Source organism: Symsagittifera roscoffensis, chromosome 7, assembly GCF_963678635.1.
Source record: "Symsagittifera roscoffensis chromosome 7, txSymRosc1.1, whole genome shotgun sequence".
NCBI lineage: Eukaryota > Metazoa > Xenacoelomorpha > Acoela > Convolutidae > Symsagittifera > Symsagittifera roscoffensis.
This window is the reverse complement of record NC_087068.1, coordinates 54238223-54256817: the sequence shown is the minus strand read 5'-3', so window position 1 is coordinate 54256817 and position 18595 is coordinate 54238223. Positions and strand designations below refer to the sequence as shown.

At 35.1% G+C, this 18595-nt stretch overlaps 1 protein-coding gene across 4 annotated transcripts in view; it reads left to right on the top strand.

Annotated features, from left to right (window-relative positions):
- Positions 1-700: 700 nt before the first annotated feature.
- The window catches only part of LOC134852133 (regulator of G-protein signaling 7-like), a 47648-nt gene continuing 29753 nt past the window's right edge, over positions 701-18595 (top strand). Inside the window, exons 1-8 of one of the 4 annotated variants that reach the window (XM_063868425.1) lie at positions 701-1740; positions 4129-4366; positions 7899-7995; positions 8674-8724; positions 9369-9478; positions 17128-17244; positions 17770-17846; positions 18094-18175. In XM_063868425.1, the coding sequence (XP_063724495.1) occupies positions 4211-4366; positions 7899-7995; positions 8674-8724; positions 9369-9478; positions 17128-17244; positions 17770-17846; positions 18094-18175 (690 nt within the window). In that variant the 5' untranslated portion in view covers positions 701-1740; positions 4129-4210. The remainder of the gene's footprint in view (positions 1741-4128; positions 4367-7898; positions 7996-8673; positions 8725-9368; positions 9479-17127; positions 17245-17769; positions 17847-18093; positions 18176-18595) is intronic. The other 3 variants (XM_063868426.1, XM_063868428.1, XM_063868427.1) reach the window with 3 other exon arrangements.

Below are 18595 nucleotides of genomic sequence, written 5' to 3'. Positions count from 1 at the left end.
GTGTTGCTTATGCTTGCAAAGTGCAGCTTTGCCTGTGTGTGAAATCTTATACTGGTTCCTTTTGGCATAAAGTTGTTTTCTTTTGAATATTGATGCCTTTGTTCCTTTTATCTTTATTACAACGCCAAACTTTATTGCAAGTTACTAATTTTTCAGTAATATTAAATACATCGAAAACGCCAGCTAACATTGTAAAAAGTGATCTGAAGATTTGGTTGTTTTGTTTGAAAATTAAAGTTTTTATGCCTGATGGTTCGTGTATTATTTGATGTCACGTGATCTATATTGTCAAAACTTGCTGAACAGTATCTGTTCTCTTTGAGCACTTCTATTTTGTTAGGCGCAAGTCAATATAAACGTATGAAGACTAGATGCCAAACTTATTTATCATCAGATTAAACTTATCAGAAAAAACAGTGATTTGAAGTTAGCCCAGTTTATTTATGGCAAAAAACTCACAGCAGCCTAGGATGTCAGTGTTTTTGCATTGCAAAATGTGGTATCATCGAGTTTCCGGTTTAGAAAGCCAGTTTGAATTTAATGATTTAAAATGTCTTTTAAACACGTCACTTTATTGCTTAAATAGAGCAGCCTGGAACCATAAGATAGAATTGAGGCTTCGCATCGTATAGGAAAGACGTTCTTCAGTGGCGGAGCTTATCAGAGCAGAGCTTTCCGTTTCCTTCTATGAATAGTGGAGCTATTTCAGCATAATATAGCTTTTTTCTTTTCTCCCGCACTCTTTTTTTCTTTCTTAGCTTCTCTTCTCTTTTACTGCTAAGGAAAATGGTGTAAAGTGAATATTGCAGTTTATTACAGAGACTTTGCCGCTTTTTCTTTTTACATATTTGCCTTGGAACAGACTAAGAGAGCCACCACCGAAGCAGAACAGCAGAGCTGAGAAATTTCCTGCCTTTTCGGCCCTATTTTACTTGTTCGAGCGAAGCCTCATCGTCTATTGGATGGCATCTAAATGTGTAAAATACAACAGCAGTAATAGCAGCATTTCAGGTTCTTCTGTTTCTTTCAGGTGAAATGCCAATTCACTGCTTCACCACTCCGCAGCAGCCTTCTTGTATATTACTCCTCCAATTTTGAACCTGTTGGGGCTAAAAATAACAGCCCTGATCCAGTGTTTTGAGAGATAATTGCTTTGAAATTCCCTAGCGGGTCGCAAACTGACCGGCACAATTAATTGTATCCGCCGCGCTGTTGCGATCCATTTTGATACCTTTTCTTTGTGGTAAAATTAAACTTCTGCACAAATTGTTTGTTCACAATCTTAATCAAAACGTTTGCAAAAAACAGAAGAATGGGAAATATTTAGTACCAAAAACATACTTTATTCTTACAGCTAGTTGTGATTTTTCCTAAGATTAGAGGAAAAATAGCAGAGTTTATCGTTACTGAAGGAGAAATTTCAAGCGATATTTGTATTCATGTTTTCTTGCCGTCTTCATTCATCAATTATTCTGATCACTTAACAAGTATTGATTGCTTTTAAACCACAAAACTATTTCCTTATTTTGTAGTCTTCTTGTTTTACATAATCTACCTACAAAGTGGTCATTCAGAGGACATTATTATCCATTATCCTTCCCAAACGACTGTTTACAAGCGAGCGCAGAAGTACATCTTCATTTGCATATTTCACTGCGTCATAGCTATAGCAATATGAGCAACCCCAGTTTAATGAAGCAAATGTGCTGACCGTTTTTTTCAACTGATCACAAACAACAGGTGAGGGTATTATTATGCTGTAAAGATTGAAAAAGTTTTTTCTTCCATTTGCGTTCTTTTTTGATGTTCTTTTTTCTTGAGAATAGCTTTCCTAATGGTTGCTAAATGGAACCATTGATTGCCGCAGCTCATTGTCGGCGATTAAAGTTACTAAACATTCCAAACGCACTTACTTGAAAAGGGTTTTAAAGTTTGGACTCGCTGATTTTTTCTCTTTTGGTTGTTAGTGCGTGTTTTTAGAAAGTTTTAAAATTTGGACTCGCTGATTTTTTCTCTTTTGGTTGTTAGTGCGTGTTTTTAGAAAGTTTTAAAGTTTGGACTCGCTGATTTTTTCTCTTTTGGTTGTTAGTGCGTGTTTTTAGAAAGTTTTAAAATTTGGACTCGCTGATTTTTTATGTTTTTAATGTTCGCTTGGTTTGAGCTGAAAAAAATCAGATATACCTTATTTAGTGATTGCTCTTCTTATGCTTTCACCTAGACGTAAATCAGTGTGAATACCGAAAAATTCAAATCAGTTTTTCTCAACACTGAGAAAAGTTCAATTTTCTTAAGTGTAAAGATGTGATTTTTTCAAGTTTTTTTCAGGAAGAGTCTTGAAATTCAAAGGGTTTTTTTTCCAAGTATTTTCACTTCCCTTTGTTTTTTTTGCGAAAAAAGGTCGCGAAACTCGTGAATAACTTCTAGTTTCAGAAATATACTTTATATTTTCTGAATTCCCAGCGTAATAAAAAATCTATTGATCCATTTGTCTAATTGGAATAATTTTACGGAAAAGTAACGGTCATAAACAGTATTTGAAATTCAAGGAGCTTCAAAGTGATGTATTTTGAACTTCGAAAATAGAAATTCAGTAATGATTCATTTTTTTAGAAATTCAGTAATGTTTTTTTGGTTTACTTGATTTTTTACACTTTTCCAAGTTTCTGTTGGCTATGTTTTTCATTTTAGATTTTGGCTTCAATTTTTAAATTTGGTACCTCACTTGACTCTTCCGTACGAGCTCTCCTCGAGGTCCAAATTGGGCGGAAAAAACCAATCGTACGCCATAGTTAATTTCCGTTACTTGGTGACGTGGTCGAAACAATAATTGATAGCTCTATAGGAAGTGAGTTTTCGATGTCTGAAATGGTTCTGAAGGAGAAATGTTTAACCTAAAATGCATTGAAAAAAAAATGCATTCAAGAATCACCACTAAAAGGGATGTATCTTTTCTGAGCACGTTGTGCTCGCATCTCAGGTTTTTCTTTATCAAAAGGTACTTGAAAAATATCGGTATTTGATTCTATCTCTGAGATGCCTGAAAACAGGGTTAATATTTGTCTCATGGCGCTCTCCTAAGTAATGTTTTTGTAAAAGAGTTTCTCATTTCTAATTTTGTTTATTTAATGGCCTCTTTGAGCAACAATTTTTTGTTCCTCTACACTTCGTTTTTTTTTGTTTTAAACACAAACTCAATTACCATCAATAATTGTCCGAAAAAACTGAGTGCTATATCTTATTAAAGATCTTGCAGTTGTGAGTCGCACCCTAGTTAAAAAGTTTCGAGAAAAACCTGTTTGAAATTTTTGATAAATTGCTGATAAATTAAGTTAAGTCGTGAAAACTTGGCTTAATTCCAGTAATATCAATTTTCGAAATTTTTTTTAAAGTTTTTTTTTTAATCGTGGTGGAAACTTTCTGGGTCACTTGCACAGAAAGTGGCTATCCTTGTTATAGATATGAATAATTTCATGTGAAGTTTGTTTGTGGCAGCTGTCATGTACCTACTATAAACAATCTTGTTAAATTTCAAAAGGGAAAGAAAAGAGTAGAGGTTTTCTCCGACCGATTATGATTTTCTGGAAAAAAGTTCGTTATGAGCAAAATAAAGCATTACATCAACGTTTTTTTAGTCGTGATTTGCATTCTTGAAAAAACAGTAAACTTGTCAGAATAAAAATTTGACGAGAATGAGAGACTGAGCGCACGTTGCAATATTGTTTTAGCTATTGTTACATCTTATTGCAGTTGTCCAGACAATTCGTTCGCTCTGTCACAAAATAAGCTGACAAAACAAATAGTCTCTAGAAAAAACTTTTTCTCCCTATTTGAAAAATATTTTCCTTTTTTTAATTTTAATAATCGTGGCTGGAATATTTGGTGTTTTTGTACAATTGGCTTTACTTGTTTTTTGGTAATTGTTTTGCTGTTTTCTTGGCTCGTCTTTTCGCGTAATAAGACTGAGAATAAAACTATGGTTTCAAAAAATAAAATTCTTTTTTGATATAGTGAATGATGAGATGCTTGAAAATTTATTTGAGACAGAATTTGTTGGATGAAGAAATTGCTGTTATGTTCCTTGGAGTCCTGATTTTTCAACCTTGCTTATGTTTTTTTTTTCTATTTTAGGACAGCTCGCCCTCGTCTAAACCTCTGAGTGTCATCTTCTTCTTCTATTACTCTTTGGAGGCGTCTGTTGTGAGTTGAGATAATGCCCCTCCCTCCGGTAGCCGAGATCAACAATGGGTCCTCAAAGAGAATATCCAGCGACAATGGCACTACACCGACCACTGGAACTGCCTCCATGTTGGACACTACTCCGCCCCTACAGGAGAATGTACACCCAAATCACGCCCTCTTTAAAAAGGTGAGTTAGACGAACATAGCCAATCGAAGATTGGAAAAGAGTAATGGACGCAAGTAAACAGAAAAAACACTGACTTTGTTGAAAAAAACAGATGCCCTCTAAGCTCTTTGAATTGCTAGAAGAATTTATGATTGGCGCTTTTTTGATAACATTGACCCAACTAAAGAAAACTGGATCAATAGGTAAAGTTTTTATTCCGCTGGAAATTAAAAAACTAAATTCTGGAAAAAAAAATCAGCAGGACCAATATAAGAGTCTTCGCTACGTTCATTACTCTTAATAAAAATGAATGATATTTGGATAGTGTTTATTATGAACTATGAACGCACTGGTTTAATCAGAACTTGGATTAGAATGTGTGAAGAGTTGAATGTTTTCTTATTATCAAGTTGAAGTATTTCGAATCAAGTTTGGCAGTTCCTATGCAATTCTTAGTAACTTTCCAGAATCTTTTTTTTTTCTGTTTTACTTATTTATCATTTCCTGAAAGTTTAAGCTTTTAAAGTTTTGTTCCGGACAGTTTCTGGTACGAGGAGGAGACCAACTGGCGACTTCCTTTTTCCGTGGCCATCAATAGTTGATTCGTTTTATTCTTTCCAGAAATGCCATCCAGTATAGCAGGACAATTTGAGTAGAAACTGCGACTCAGTTTGGTCCGGCCTTGTCTAGTCTAGGATACAATGAATCTGTCAATAATGCTAAGAGTCTGATATTATTTGGATAAGTTTTGGATCTAGTTGAGATCACCCACCCCACATATTAGTTCAGACTACGGTTGGCACTGCGTGAACTCCGATTGGCTGAAATTTTCTGTTTTTGAAGCAACTTAACAGCCTCATTCGTGAAATGCCCAGCGGGAGAATGCTAACTTGGTCCTAAATTTTGCATTAGAAGAGGGGTGGGCATGATATTACCATATTTTCAGAAAACAGTTTTTTTAGGTGCCCAGCTGATTTTTCTGTTGGTGAATGTGTGTTCCATTCTGATAAATACTGCACACGTGCTTAAGCTTTTTAAAGTTTTGTTGTTTTGTTTTGTCATGCGCAGCCTATATCATCTGATCTGTTACCATTAATCGAGTGATGGGCAAAAATAGTCATTGGACTTTCAATTGATTAGCGCTAATGCTCACCATTTGTCGAAGAGGTCTCCTATAAGAGATTTTTTTTGCAAAAAAATTATTTCTTTTAATTCTAGAAAGATATTTTATGAAGTTATTTTTGCGGTTCAACTTTTGTTTCCGTTTTAATTTCAATTCAAACTCTTTCGCTTAAGGAAGTCAAGTTACGCTCTCCAATTACAAAAGCGGAAATTGCCAGTTTTCTCTAATTGCGTTCTTGTTACCCTTGTGATAAGCAGCAAGGGTATTGCAATCGGGTACTAGACTTCTTACCTCGTAAATAACTTTGATCACTTCCTGGAAGCCTCTGTTGGACTCATTTCCTGGAAGACTGTTTGCAACAAATTTACCGCTACAGATTTATTTTGTGCATGCTAGCGTTTTAAATATTTGTCTGATTCAAAGTTTGCTTTTATTGTTGTTTGTTAAAGTTTCATTTTATAGCAAAAAAAGTTTTTCGGCTCAAAAATTTTTGGCTTGTTTCATATTGACTTAGTGTCCTCTTATTGCATCGTTCCACGAACGAAAAAAAGTTTTTTTTGTGTGTGTGTGTTTTGGGGGTGAGAGGGACTTTTGGCTTAAATTGTTTATTCTAAGGTAAGATTGGCTTTGTATCTTACTGCTTTATATGCTACTGCTTTATATGTTTTGTTTCGAGACTAATTTCACATTTTTTTGTCTTGGGATGCTTTTGTTTCAGTACTTATTTTGATAGATCTTATTTTTTTCCACATTTTCAATTTTCTTTTCGACTTAGCATTTTTTTTGTTTTGTATCGCAAGTAGTGCGCAGCTCAGCTTCGCCTCTGTGTATGAAAAGTGTATAAGTCATAAAAATTTTTCACATTTAAAGAGCTACAAACAAGTTTTTCTTTCCAAGATTCTCTTCAAAAATTGAAAAAAAATTTTTGAATAAAAAACCATCATTTGTCGTCAATTTTCTTTAGTTCATTGCACATTTTTATTAAGGTTCAATGAACGTTATTCAGACTAGGTCGTGGTTATTTTTTTGTTTTTTGTAAGGAAAAATCTTGAAATTTGTTCAGGCTCAAATTTACTTTTCGTGGTTTGACTTTTGATTTCTTTGAATTTCAATTTATTTCTTTTTTTTTCTAGGAAGGCAAACTCCAGTATCGAACATCGAAAGTGTAGAGGTCACTAAAATCGTAAAGGCTATCTATTTTTCCTTCGATTTTCGAAAGTTGAGATATTTCACAAAACAAGTCAGAATTTTTTCTGTTCACTTGCGTTTATTGACTCTTCTCCAACTTTCTGTTGGCTATGTTCCAATTTTCTGATGGCTATGTTTGTATTATGTATCGTATATTTAAACTTTTGCGATAGCAAGCGTTTTAAAATAGGAATACAGACTTGTTTTGGGGTTGACAACTTGTTTTGCTAAATTTCTTGAATCATTGGACTGCGCTTGCCTTCCATTAGCGTTTCCCATTTATATGCTTGATTTCATCAAAATTTAAATTATGCTACTCATGAAAATTTGAATTTATGCTACTGGACTATTGCTATAACAGTACATGCTAGACGTTTTATCAGTACTCTGAACATTGCAAAAGTTCACTTCATGGTCTATTCTGTATCTGCTTAGTAATTTACAGAGCATGAGCTGTATTCAGACTCATGCTCTGTAATCAAAATTGCTCAAAATTTACTTATGACACCAATTTTTTTACGACATTTCTTGTTTTCGTATCAACGAGCGTCTAACACACTTGTTGCCGGCTTAGCGGCCGCTGTTCGGTAAATTTTAACATTTTATTTAACTACGGTTTGTTTTTTGGCAGTCATTTTTTTGATTGTTTTTTTTTTAATCTCTGTCTCATTTTCTGCTTGCTTGCTTGCAATGCTGCGCTTACGTTGTATCGCAAGTGATGCGAAGCTCCGCTTCGCCTCTTTGTTATATTTTTTAATTTGAATATAATTGAGCTTTTTTGTAATTTTCTGTTCAATTCGGAGGTTAATGATAGCTTTTTATGCGTGTGAGCTTCAGAGTGGAGCTATGGAGAAATTTGCGAGAACAAAGTTTTCTAGTTCATATTTTTGTGATGACAATCTTACTTTCTGCTCAACGGGTGTCTACCTACGTGTTGTCGGTTTACCTACTGCTACATACATTTTACCTGAAAGCTTATTTAATGCTGGAAATTTTTTTCAAGCCATGTATTTTTCAATTGAAATTCATTCGTCGAGAAATGTATTAAAAATTGGAAGATGCCGTTTTTTCAATTTTCGTTTTGCTCGAATACTTTCTCGGAATAATACCTCTTGTCTCATTTTATGTCTGCCAGCTTGCCATGCTATGTTTTTGATGTATTGGAAGTGACTCGAAAGTCTATTTCGCCTGTTTATAAATTACTGAATTGATTGTTTTAATTTTTTATGTGATAATTGATAGATGGAGTTGCTGGTGGAGAGGATGCAGGACGAGAAGGAGGGAGTGCCAATCAAGAACGCCAAGTCATTTATGTCCAAAGTGCCCAGTGTGTTCACAGGTAAGCTGTCGGCTCTTTTGCTTTTTCCCTTTCGCCTCACACGAGCATCAGTTTTTTGACTTTTCTTAAAAACTACACTATCAAATCTGAGATGAAAGAACCAGTTGCGATAGTTTTTCCTACAGAAGCGTCGGCTCGTTATTTTATATAAGAGAAATGTTACGTCCTTGGGAAAATTCCAATATATCAGTTTTTCAATTTTCTCACTTATTTAAGTAGAGAAACAACAAAAGTTTTGGGCAAAATCCTAATATTGAAATTACCAATTTCATACCGCATCAGTATAACAAATTCCAAAATTATCAAACACGTACCTCCAGCTTTAGCTGGGAGCCTAAATTTATTTTATCAAGACATACAAAAGTTTTGGTTAATCTAGTTTTTTTCAACATTTTTATATATTTTTTTTGAACTTACGTTTTCTATGTTTGTGTTGTATCGCATGTAGAGCGAATGGCAAATGTTGCGAATCTCCGCCTCGCCTCTGTTTATATTTTATTTTATTCCAAGCAACTCGACCTCTCATCGAGCAATAAAGCATTTAGTTGTTTAACCATTTTTCCCCTGTTGATAATATTCAAAAACCAACAAAGATTTGGAAAAATGAGAAAAAAAATTGAATTAATTACTGAATCAGATATCTGAAAGTCAGCGGTGAATTTTTCTGCTTTGTTGCAGGCGCTGACTTGGTGCAATGGCTCATGAAAACTTACGACGTCGACGAATCAGGTAATTCAATGAGCTGCTTTAGCCATCACTGCAAAACCCGTTTAACTCTCAGCAAGGATATAGGTATGATCGACTGTTTCTAATCAAGTTACGTCTGATTAGTAGCTGGAGGAGCATGTACCTAATTTGTAGGCCTAAAAGTTTAGTTACTTATAACAGGACATATTAGGTCATACTTTTATTACATTGTTTGGGGCGGTACTTGTACTACTTGGAAACACCTAAATTTTTCTGGAAATTTGATTTTTTTTAAAACAAATTGCATTCAGCTCACTGTGGTCTCAGCTCAAAAAAGTGTTTGATGATAAATGTCTTAGTTAACGGCTATGTTTTTAAATAATTCTTCAAATAGATATCGTTCGGTATGTGGCGTTATGGCGCTCCGGTAGTGATGGTGCCCAGCAATCATATGATTGTGGGTTCAAATCGCACGTCCGCTGCAATTTGTTAAGTGAGATCTAGAAGAAAGTCATAGCTTAATGGATTCTGGTTATATGCGCTCTTGTCAATTTGAAAAATTTAGCTCAAGTTAGGACTCCGGGATGGTTGACTAAAAAAGAAACAATTTGTTCTCCAATGCAATTGGTCTCAGCTCAAAAATGTGTTTGAAAAATGTGGTCTGAATTTACGGTGACATGTGTAAGTTTCAGAAGCGGTGAGTCTGGCTTCTCTCACAGCAGCTCATGGCTACTTCTTCCCCATAGATGGACACAACCTCACAGTCACCAACGACGGCACCTTCTATCGGTTCCAGGTCAGAATCAAAATCCGGTTTTAATCAGACTATCGTCATCGCTTTTTAAATTAATTTTTCACTTACTTAAGTGCCGCTTATTCGCTTGCTAGTTTTTGCAAGTTTGACAATGGAAGTTTCTTCAATGAAAATACGATTTGTTCCGATTTTCGAAGAACGTAAAACAATCCACCGTGTTTTTTATGCATATCGCGTGCAGTTGCTGTCACGTGAAAGTGAAGACTGACATGTGCAAGTTCTTTAAAATTCAGCTAAAAAATATAATTTTTACAGCTTAAAATATAATTTATCTATTACAGCTTTTTGTCAGCCCGCTTTTCAAACTGAGGCCTTTTCTCTATATAGGTAATTTACACTTGCAAGAGCAAGTGTCGTGTAATCTGGAGCGAGAGTTTTCTCGTAAACAACTTTCTTACAAATCTGTAAGAAATTGAACTTGCTTTATTATTGAACATTAACAACTTCCAGGCTCTTCCACTTTGTCTTGAGGTAAAGCGGATTCTGAATGCTCACGTAACTCTGTTTATTGTGTTTCACGACATGTTTATCACTTCAAATTACATTCTAGACTGAAGTATGAAATTTTTAAAAGAAGTCGATGAACGTAGTTCAGACTGTTATGTAGGTCGTGATGATTTGTTTCAGGCTCAAATTTAATTTTTCGCGGTTGGAATTTTTTCGCGGTTTGATTTTTTTAAATAGTTTCAGTTCATTTCTTTTGTTACAAAGACCAATTCCACTATCGAACAGCGACGTGTAAAGTGTAAAGGTCATGAAAAATGTGATCGACTTCTAATTTCGAAAACGGTATTTAATTATCCGTTTTCAGCGAACTAAAAACTATTGTTCCATTTTTCTCAAATTGGGTTATTTTTATCAAAAAAGTACCAATCATAAATTGTTATAGAAATTCAAAGAGCATTAAGGCAGTCTTTTTTTGGAAAATCAAAAGGTTGAGATTTTGTTTTCGTTTTACTTGCTTTCAAGGGTGAATGAACTTAGTTCAGACTCTTATATAGTTCGAGGTAATTTTTTAAGGAAAGTTCAGATAAGAATTTTGGAAAGATCCTTTGTTCAGGCTCAAGCTTACTTTTTCGTGGTTTTACTTATGGTTTCTTTGGATGTTCAGTTGATTTCCCTTGTTTAAAGGAAGGTAAACTACTATCGAACAGCGAAAGTGTGTAAACCACGAAAAACGTAATCGACTTCTTAAATAGAAGGTAGAGTTTAATCTTCAGATTTCTCAGCGAAGCAAAAGTTGCCCTGTGACCCAGTTTTCTCTAATTAGGTTGATTTGCGTGTCATAATAATTGATGAAATGCAAATAGTTTCAGCGTGATGTTTTCGGAATTTGAAATCTGTCTAAAGAAGTCCTTTTTTGCTTTTCGAAATTTTGGGTTTTTATTTTGCTTTACGGTTACGACTAGCAGCGGGTTTAAATCGGATTATAGACTCTGCATCTTGTATTAATATGGTAACATCTTATTTTAATAAATCACTTGATCATTTTGTAACTTGATTTATAACTATTTCAAATTAAAATCCTTTTCCGGCATAATTAATTCAGAAGTACCGACCATGCTTGAGACGATAACGATCTTAGTTCAGAGTCCGGCGAGGACCTGCTTTTTTCATGAATTTAAATTTTTTCGTTCAAAAAAAGTGACAGTCTTTTGTCAAACTATCGGTTGTCTATTTTTTAGAAGTTGAAACATCGCGTACTTTTCTTGTGCTGTAAGCAGTTTCATTGTAATTGAAATTGAGTTTATTTTTCCCTATAACTTATTAATTTACTTTCCTCTGATCTTGTATAGATTTTTTGGCTCGAAAGCGTTGTTTATGTTATTGTATTATGTGCCGTGTCGATGGGCATCGCTTGAAGTTTCGTCTGTTTGGTCTCATTTCGTTTTGAATTATTTAAAAATTTATGTTGAATAGTTCAGACATTAATACAGTACTTCAGAGAAGGTTGTTTGCTTGGTTTTGGTTGTTCACAGTACTGCCAGGGGAAGGTTGTTGGTTTCTTCGTATCGTCCAAGTCCCATACTATGGCCACCGCCGGGGTGCTTCTAGGTAGGTTGCAATAACTGAGACGTCCTGTCATTCTGGTTGCGGCGCCCGTTTCGGGGAAAGGAGGAAATGATATCAGACAAATGGGGAAATATATCGGAGCTATTGTGAGGGTGTCTAATGTCGTCTAAATCGTATCTGCGGAACACCAGATAGATGAAAGTTTTTGGTTTCATAGACTCAGCTATGATCCAGTTTTGAACCGTCACTAGTTATCAGGAGCGAGCTCGACTGATATGCTTGTAGGCTGAAACAACCTGAAAAAGGCAGAAGCCACGACTGGATTGGACCAAAGTCGAAAGCTTTATTCGGTCTATATGGTTTTGGCTAATGTTATATCGGCTAAATTTGCGCTGCCTGGTTGAATTTAGTGGCCTAAAATTAAATTGCTTCGTTTCAAATGAAAATTGGCATATTATTTTTTGTTTCCGGAAAAGGGGCGTAAAGTTTCAGGCGCAACGGGTATTTACTCAATTTTGTCGACTTTGTATGTCGCTCGATAATTGTTAACTAATACTTATTGAACGCCAGCGACGGTGTTACTTAACGTGTTTTCGTCAAGTTAACAATATTCGAGACAAACGTTGGATTTTGGTAGTTGTGTTTTTTCAATTTTTTGTTGACTTTGTGGCTTTGGTTTCATTTTTTAACCACTAGCCTGTAATGCGATGTTTATGTTTTGTCACAAGTGTTGCGAAACTCCATTTCGACTCTGTTTTCAATATGTTAAAAATGAAATGCAAAGTGATTTCAGTGTCCTTCAGTTGCTTCATCGTCCTGACAGATTACACAGGTTTATGTGTTTACTTTTTAACTCCAATGAAAACTGCTCTCAAACATAATGGAAAATGCTCTCAAAAATGAAAGTGAAGTGACTTCCTTTTGTGATGTAAATTGATTTTTTTGAAGATAACCCCTGTGGTGGAAAGATAATGATAGAAAAATTCTTTTAAACGTCCGAGAACAAGTGTATTCAATTCGGGAGGCAGATTTTTTTTCTAGTAAACAACTCTGCCATAACCATTTTCGGAAGAAGTGACCCGGAAAATATTGGTGAAGTAGAAGTGCAAGGCAATTTCCGAGGTGAATTTTGAATTTCCAGCTGACTGTGAACTTCTTTTGATGTTTGTGTTTTGTAGTCTTAGCTGCGATTTCGAAATTTCTGATTTATTTTGTGGTTATGTAGCTCTCGGTTCAATTAGTGGCGGCTTATTTGAAGGCCATATTTTTTCGTATTTAAGCTTTTTTGCGTTTATCTTTGTTATAAATAAGATCTGAGCTTATATGTAGAATTTACTCTATGGATTATCTAGACTTATTCATAGTTTTGCTGATACATGGAATTTCGATGAAAGTTGAATATCTGTATCTATTTAAAAAGATTTGTCTGGGGTTTATGGCTATGTTTTTTTGTGGACACTTTGTAGACCGAGTTTGCATACGCAGTCCTTTCATTTAATCCCTGATCTCCCTTTATTTGAAGAGCAACAAATTTGAAATAAAAAATTTCTGTTCGTTGGGAATTTTGCTTTCCTCATTCATTGATGTGTCAAATAAAAGTTTTAAGTAACTTTTTAATGTGTATAAAAGTCAATGAACATAGTGAAGACTCTTACGCTGGTCGTGAGGATTTTTATCAGCGGTTTGACTTTTGATTTGTTCTCAAGTTCAATTTATTTCCTTTGTTAAAAGGAAGGCAAACTCCACTATCGAACTACAAAAGTGTAAAAGCCACGAAAACTGTAATTGACTTCTAGTTTTGAAAGCTGGTTTTAATTTTCAGATTTACCCGCGGAATTTTTTTTACCTATTCATCCAGTTTTCTCAAATTGGGCTAATTTTATCAAAAAAGTATCCATCATAAATTGTCCTAGAAATTCAAAGAGCTTTAAGGCCATGTACATTTTTTGAACTTCGAAAGTTGATGTTTTTCAAAAAACAAGTCTGTTTTTTTTTCTTTACCCTTTTTCATTGTTTCTTTTCCAACTTTCAGTTGCCTATGTTTTCCTTCCTCTAGACCACCGAGTTGCTTTGTCTGGTATTTGAATCCAGGAATTCAATTATTGATTACTTTTCAACGAGGCTTTTTGTGCCGTGATTACTTGCTTGTCTCTGAAAATCGACGTTCTATCGAGTTGGCCGGGCTGAAATGTTTGAAGCAATTAACATTTATTGATGAAAGCGCCTTTATTTTCCATCAATACTCTTAAGCTTTTTCTTGAGTTCCATTGCCGTAATTGAATTCCCTCAGAACTCAATTGCGATTAAAGAGTTGTTAGAAATTTAGCATCTGAAGGACGGTTTTTGCTTACGTAATTGAAAATGTACTTAGTTTTACCATTTTAACTGTAAAGCTCTTTCTTGATGAAATTCACGGGGTTAACAGGGGTTGCAAGGTTAACCTTTGTTTTATATCAAGTCTTTTCCTGACTAATTTTAACAAGCATCTCATTGTGTTTTCCACAAAAAAGGCTGCTACTTCTTTTTAATTGCAACAATGGCGTTTTAAGATGAATTTTGGTTGCGAAAAATGAATGTCTGAAAATAGAATAACAGTTCACTGAACTCGCTAATTTTTTTTGCTGTTTATCCTCATAAATTATTTAATTTAGAATTTCCTGAAAAAACATTGAAAATACTATTTGAATTATATGCATTTTTCGGTGACAGGACAAAGTATCCCATACGAAAGTGTCCCATAATAAAATATCCCATACCAATATATCCCAATGGTCACAACAGCCCATGCCAATATAGCCCACCTCAATTAAATTATCCCATAGAGGATTAAACATTAATTTATGATATAGATTACCGAAGATTGGTGCTTATATCTATATCGCAATTAAAAAGAGACTCAGCTCAACTGCCTCAATTATTTCGAGACTCCACATAGAGATATTGCTAATGATAAAAGACTCTTTTCTAGGGATAAAATTTTTCAAATTTTTCATAGGGATAAAATTTTAATTGAGAAAATTTTGATAATGAAACACAACGCAAAGGTATATCATTACACACATAGCACCAATACAATGAACACCAGTATGACAGATTTTATCTACGGTAAAACTCAGCAAGGCAAAGCGTTACTTATCTTGGACGGACACGTGTGCATTAAAAAGAGAGACACCAAATCTACCACTCACTGGCGTTGTGCAAAATGGCGTTCACATAAATGCTCAATGACTCTTAAAACTTGCGACGAAACCATTATTTCGTTCAATCACAAGTATAGCCATGAGTTTAACCCCGGTCGCGTAGAAGCAAGGCAGCTTGTTAGTCAGTTGAGAGAAACAGCAAAATCGCAAATCAATCCTGTAAACAACCAGTTTATAGCAGCTAGCCTCAAGACTGTGAACGATAGTCCGGCAATTCAGCTTTCACTTCCTTCATGTGCAGCCCTGACAAGGACCCTAAATAGGAACAAAACGCAAGAACCACTCGAAGTGGTTTCATCGACCGACCGTCACTTCGACATTCCCGACAAATATTTGCCATTTTGTCTACATGATAGCTGAAAAGAAGACAGTGAACGATTCCTTCTTCGGAAAAGAAGACAGTGAAAAATTTCCGGATATGGAAATTTTAAATGCTCTTTGTGTTCATAGCAAAGTTTGAATTTGTGATGGAATTTTGAAGATATGCCCGTCTCAAGTATATCAATTATATACAGTACATATCCAGATTGGCGGCTTTGATCCCCCCTCCGCTTGCGTTTTGCTTAGCAACACAAAGGAGTCCACTTACAATAGGTTTCTTGAAGCCCTAATTAGCCTTTTTGGAACAAGCTGCCTTGAATGCATTTTCGTCCCTATATAAGACTGAAATCAATGCTGAGATAGCCGTAATCTCAAAAATGATCCCAGCTTTAAGCTTCGTTCCTGTCTAAGATGTCGAGTCTGCGTTTACTCTTGTCATAGACGAAATTTGTCAAACTTCCGATCAGTTCGACCTTCCAATTGATATCCTTGAGAAAATTGACGAGCTAGTATCATATTTCCAGAAAACTTATTTTAAAGGAGACAATTGGTCGACAACAGTGTGATCATTCCCCCCAAGCTCTATGGAATCATTACGGCAACATGGCAGCTAGTATCATTCGAACAACCAATCCAGTTGAAGGCTGGCATAACGGCGTTACGTCGCTTTTCCAGGTCAGCGACCCTTCGGTTCATACGTTTTCTGAAAGCAATCAGCGGTAACACCAATCAAACCCGTAAAAAGTACCGAGAACTCAATGAAAAAGGTCGAAGGATAACTAACTTCTACGAAAACTCAGATATAGTAAGTTATGTTCAAGCTGTGGCTCATTCAACACTCTGTCTCCTAAATTTCATTCTGTCAAATTTTCGGTATAATTCTCTCAAATTGTCCGCATTTCGATGCATTTTTAATTGATTTTCCAAAAATCCTTAAGTTTTTGGCTTTATAGCCATTGTAGAGGTACCGTTTTTTGGGTGGTGATAGAGGCCAATACAAGAATAATTTTGCCCTTTCCGTCACCCCGCCCTCACATTCGGGTTACCCAGTACAGGGGGTTAGGGGTTTAGGGAACAATTTTTATCGATTTTCAACTAAAACTTCTGATCCACTGTGAATCGATCGTTTGATCTTTTGACCAAGAGTCAGTCTTTTGCCATAATTCCAAGTGAGCTTCGAAAGTCATATCTTTATGCTCTTATAGTTCAAAAGATTGGTAGATTTAAAACGTGCGTAGAAATTTTCACTCTTTGAACTGAATTTAATTTTAATGAAAAAAGTTACTTAAAGTTCGGAAATTTAATTCGAAAATAAATTAGACAGTTCGGTTGAGACGTATACAAAAATAGGCAAGTCTTTTTTTTGCAGCAGGCTTGAATTATTTCCCCTTTTCAAGCAAATTGGCTTGTGGGAGTTACGTTTGCATTTCGGTGTCCTATTTTCTGTGATCAAATATATAATTTGTGATCAAACTTAACTGAACACACTATTCTTAGGTCCTTTGGTTTTTCAGCAAAAAGTCTATTTTCACGCTCAAATTTTTTGTTTCTATTTGAATTTTAACCAACTGATTGACCAAATGGGAAAGCGGAAACGGCCCAAAAAATTTAAATTTTAAATGACATAAGGTTTCGAAATTGAATTTAAATAGGATTTTTCGCGACTTGATTTTTGAGCTTCATGTAAGTTCATTTCAAATTCGTTTGCTGAAAGAAAGACAAACTCCACTGTTGAACAGCAAAAGTATAAAGGTCACAAAAACATCAGATTTCTCCTCAGCTAAATAAAAGTTCATTTAATGATCCAATTTTTTCAAATAAGGTTAATTTTATTAAAACATTGCCATTCTCCATTCATAATTAATTTTTGAACTTCTAAGAGCTTTAAAGTGATGTTTTTTTCACCAAAATTTGAAAGTTCGAATACTGTTCAAAAAGTCATTGAACTTTTTCCAACTGTCTGTTGGATGAACAGACTGTAAGAAAGTGTCAATGATTTTTGAACGGTATTCAAACTTTCAAATTATGAAGACGTTTGGTTTGTTATAATTTGAAGGACCTAAAAGTGCGATCAACTGTAAACCTGTTTTGTTTCAGACGCCCTACTTTTGGCCTTCAAACTGTTGGGAACCGGAGAACACAGACTATGCAGTGTACCTGTGCAAGCGGACAATGCTCAACAAAACCAGACTGGAACTGGCGGACTATGAAGCAGTAAGTTGTAATCACAGTTATAACTAGAGAAGTTATAATAAACCAGGCGTGAGAGAAGAGTAATAAGCAGTGTCAGAAAATTCGAAGTGGCCTCAGAAAGGAAAATGATAGTTGCTGTGAAGACTACCACGTGCCATTGCTACGTAGCGGCCTTGTTGAAAACTGACGGCGAATTGTTTCTTGTGACGGTGGTGATTTTTACTCGAAAATCTCAGTTCTTGAAAAAAGCGAGTACGATAGCAAAAAATTGGCCGGGGAAAATTTGATTATGATGATCATGTTTTTCATTGAAACAAAAAAAAACAAAAGTTAGTTCATTTTTGAATGCTTGTTCTTTTCGTCTCATTTATATTTAGGCAGTTTGATACCTTTGGGTTGTCGTGGAGTTGTTGGACTTGCAAACTCCTGCTTGGTCCTGTTTGGTACAATGTAATAATTATTAGCTTGTTGGGTGTATGTTGCAATAAGGACATTTTTGAAGTGTTTACGGTGTTGACAAATTGCATTTATTGATTTATGTTTCAGGAGAGTCTCTCGAAGTTACAGAAAATGTTCAGTCGCAATTGGGAGTTCATTTTCATGCAAGCAGAAGCCCAGGCCAAGTACGAAATGTTGATTTGAATAAATATGAGCCGCTATTCTTTGCTGCAAATTTTTTTAATGAAAAACCATGCTAAATAACATTGAAATACGAAATGATCGTGAAATTGTTTCAAATATTTGTATTGGTTAGAAACTAATGCATTCGGGGAATATCCTTTAGGTGTGATAATCCGAAAATGGCAAACGATTTAAGAGCTTCCGTTATTTATGACATGATGTTTTGTTATGATATTTTTCTTGTTTTAGGGTCGATAGAAAACGAGACAAAATGGAGCGCAAAATTTTAGACAGCCAAGAAAGAGCTTTTTGGGATGTCCACAGACCTATGGTATGTTGATTGTTTTTTAGACAAATATATTAGATAATGTAATTAGTTCAAGGTTTTGAGGTTTTTTCTTGAAAATTTGTGTAGTGTAATACAGTCCATCTACTTTATAAAATCAAATTAGCTGATTTTAGTGCAACGTTTTGCGCTAAATGCACAACATATGATTTAGTTATATCACTGATATCTAATAATCAACTAATCGTGATATTAGTTTAATCACCTAAGTGACTGCAGCTCTTGAGGTTCGGATTCAAATCCCGTAGTATCAGGTTTTTTTTTACACAAGCAAAGCGTAGTGTATTACTACAAGGCTGCTTTTTGTTTTTCAACCTAAAACACAAATGTTAGTGCTATTTTTGTTGTTTTTGAAATGTTAGTGACACTTATGCAGCACGCGGCATTGGCAGTTTCTTAGCCTGT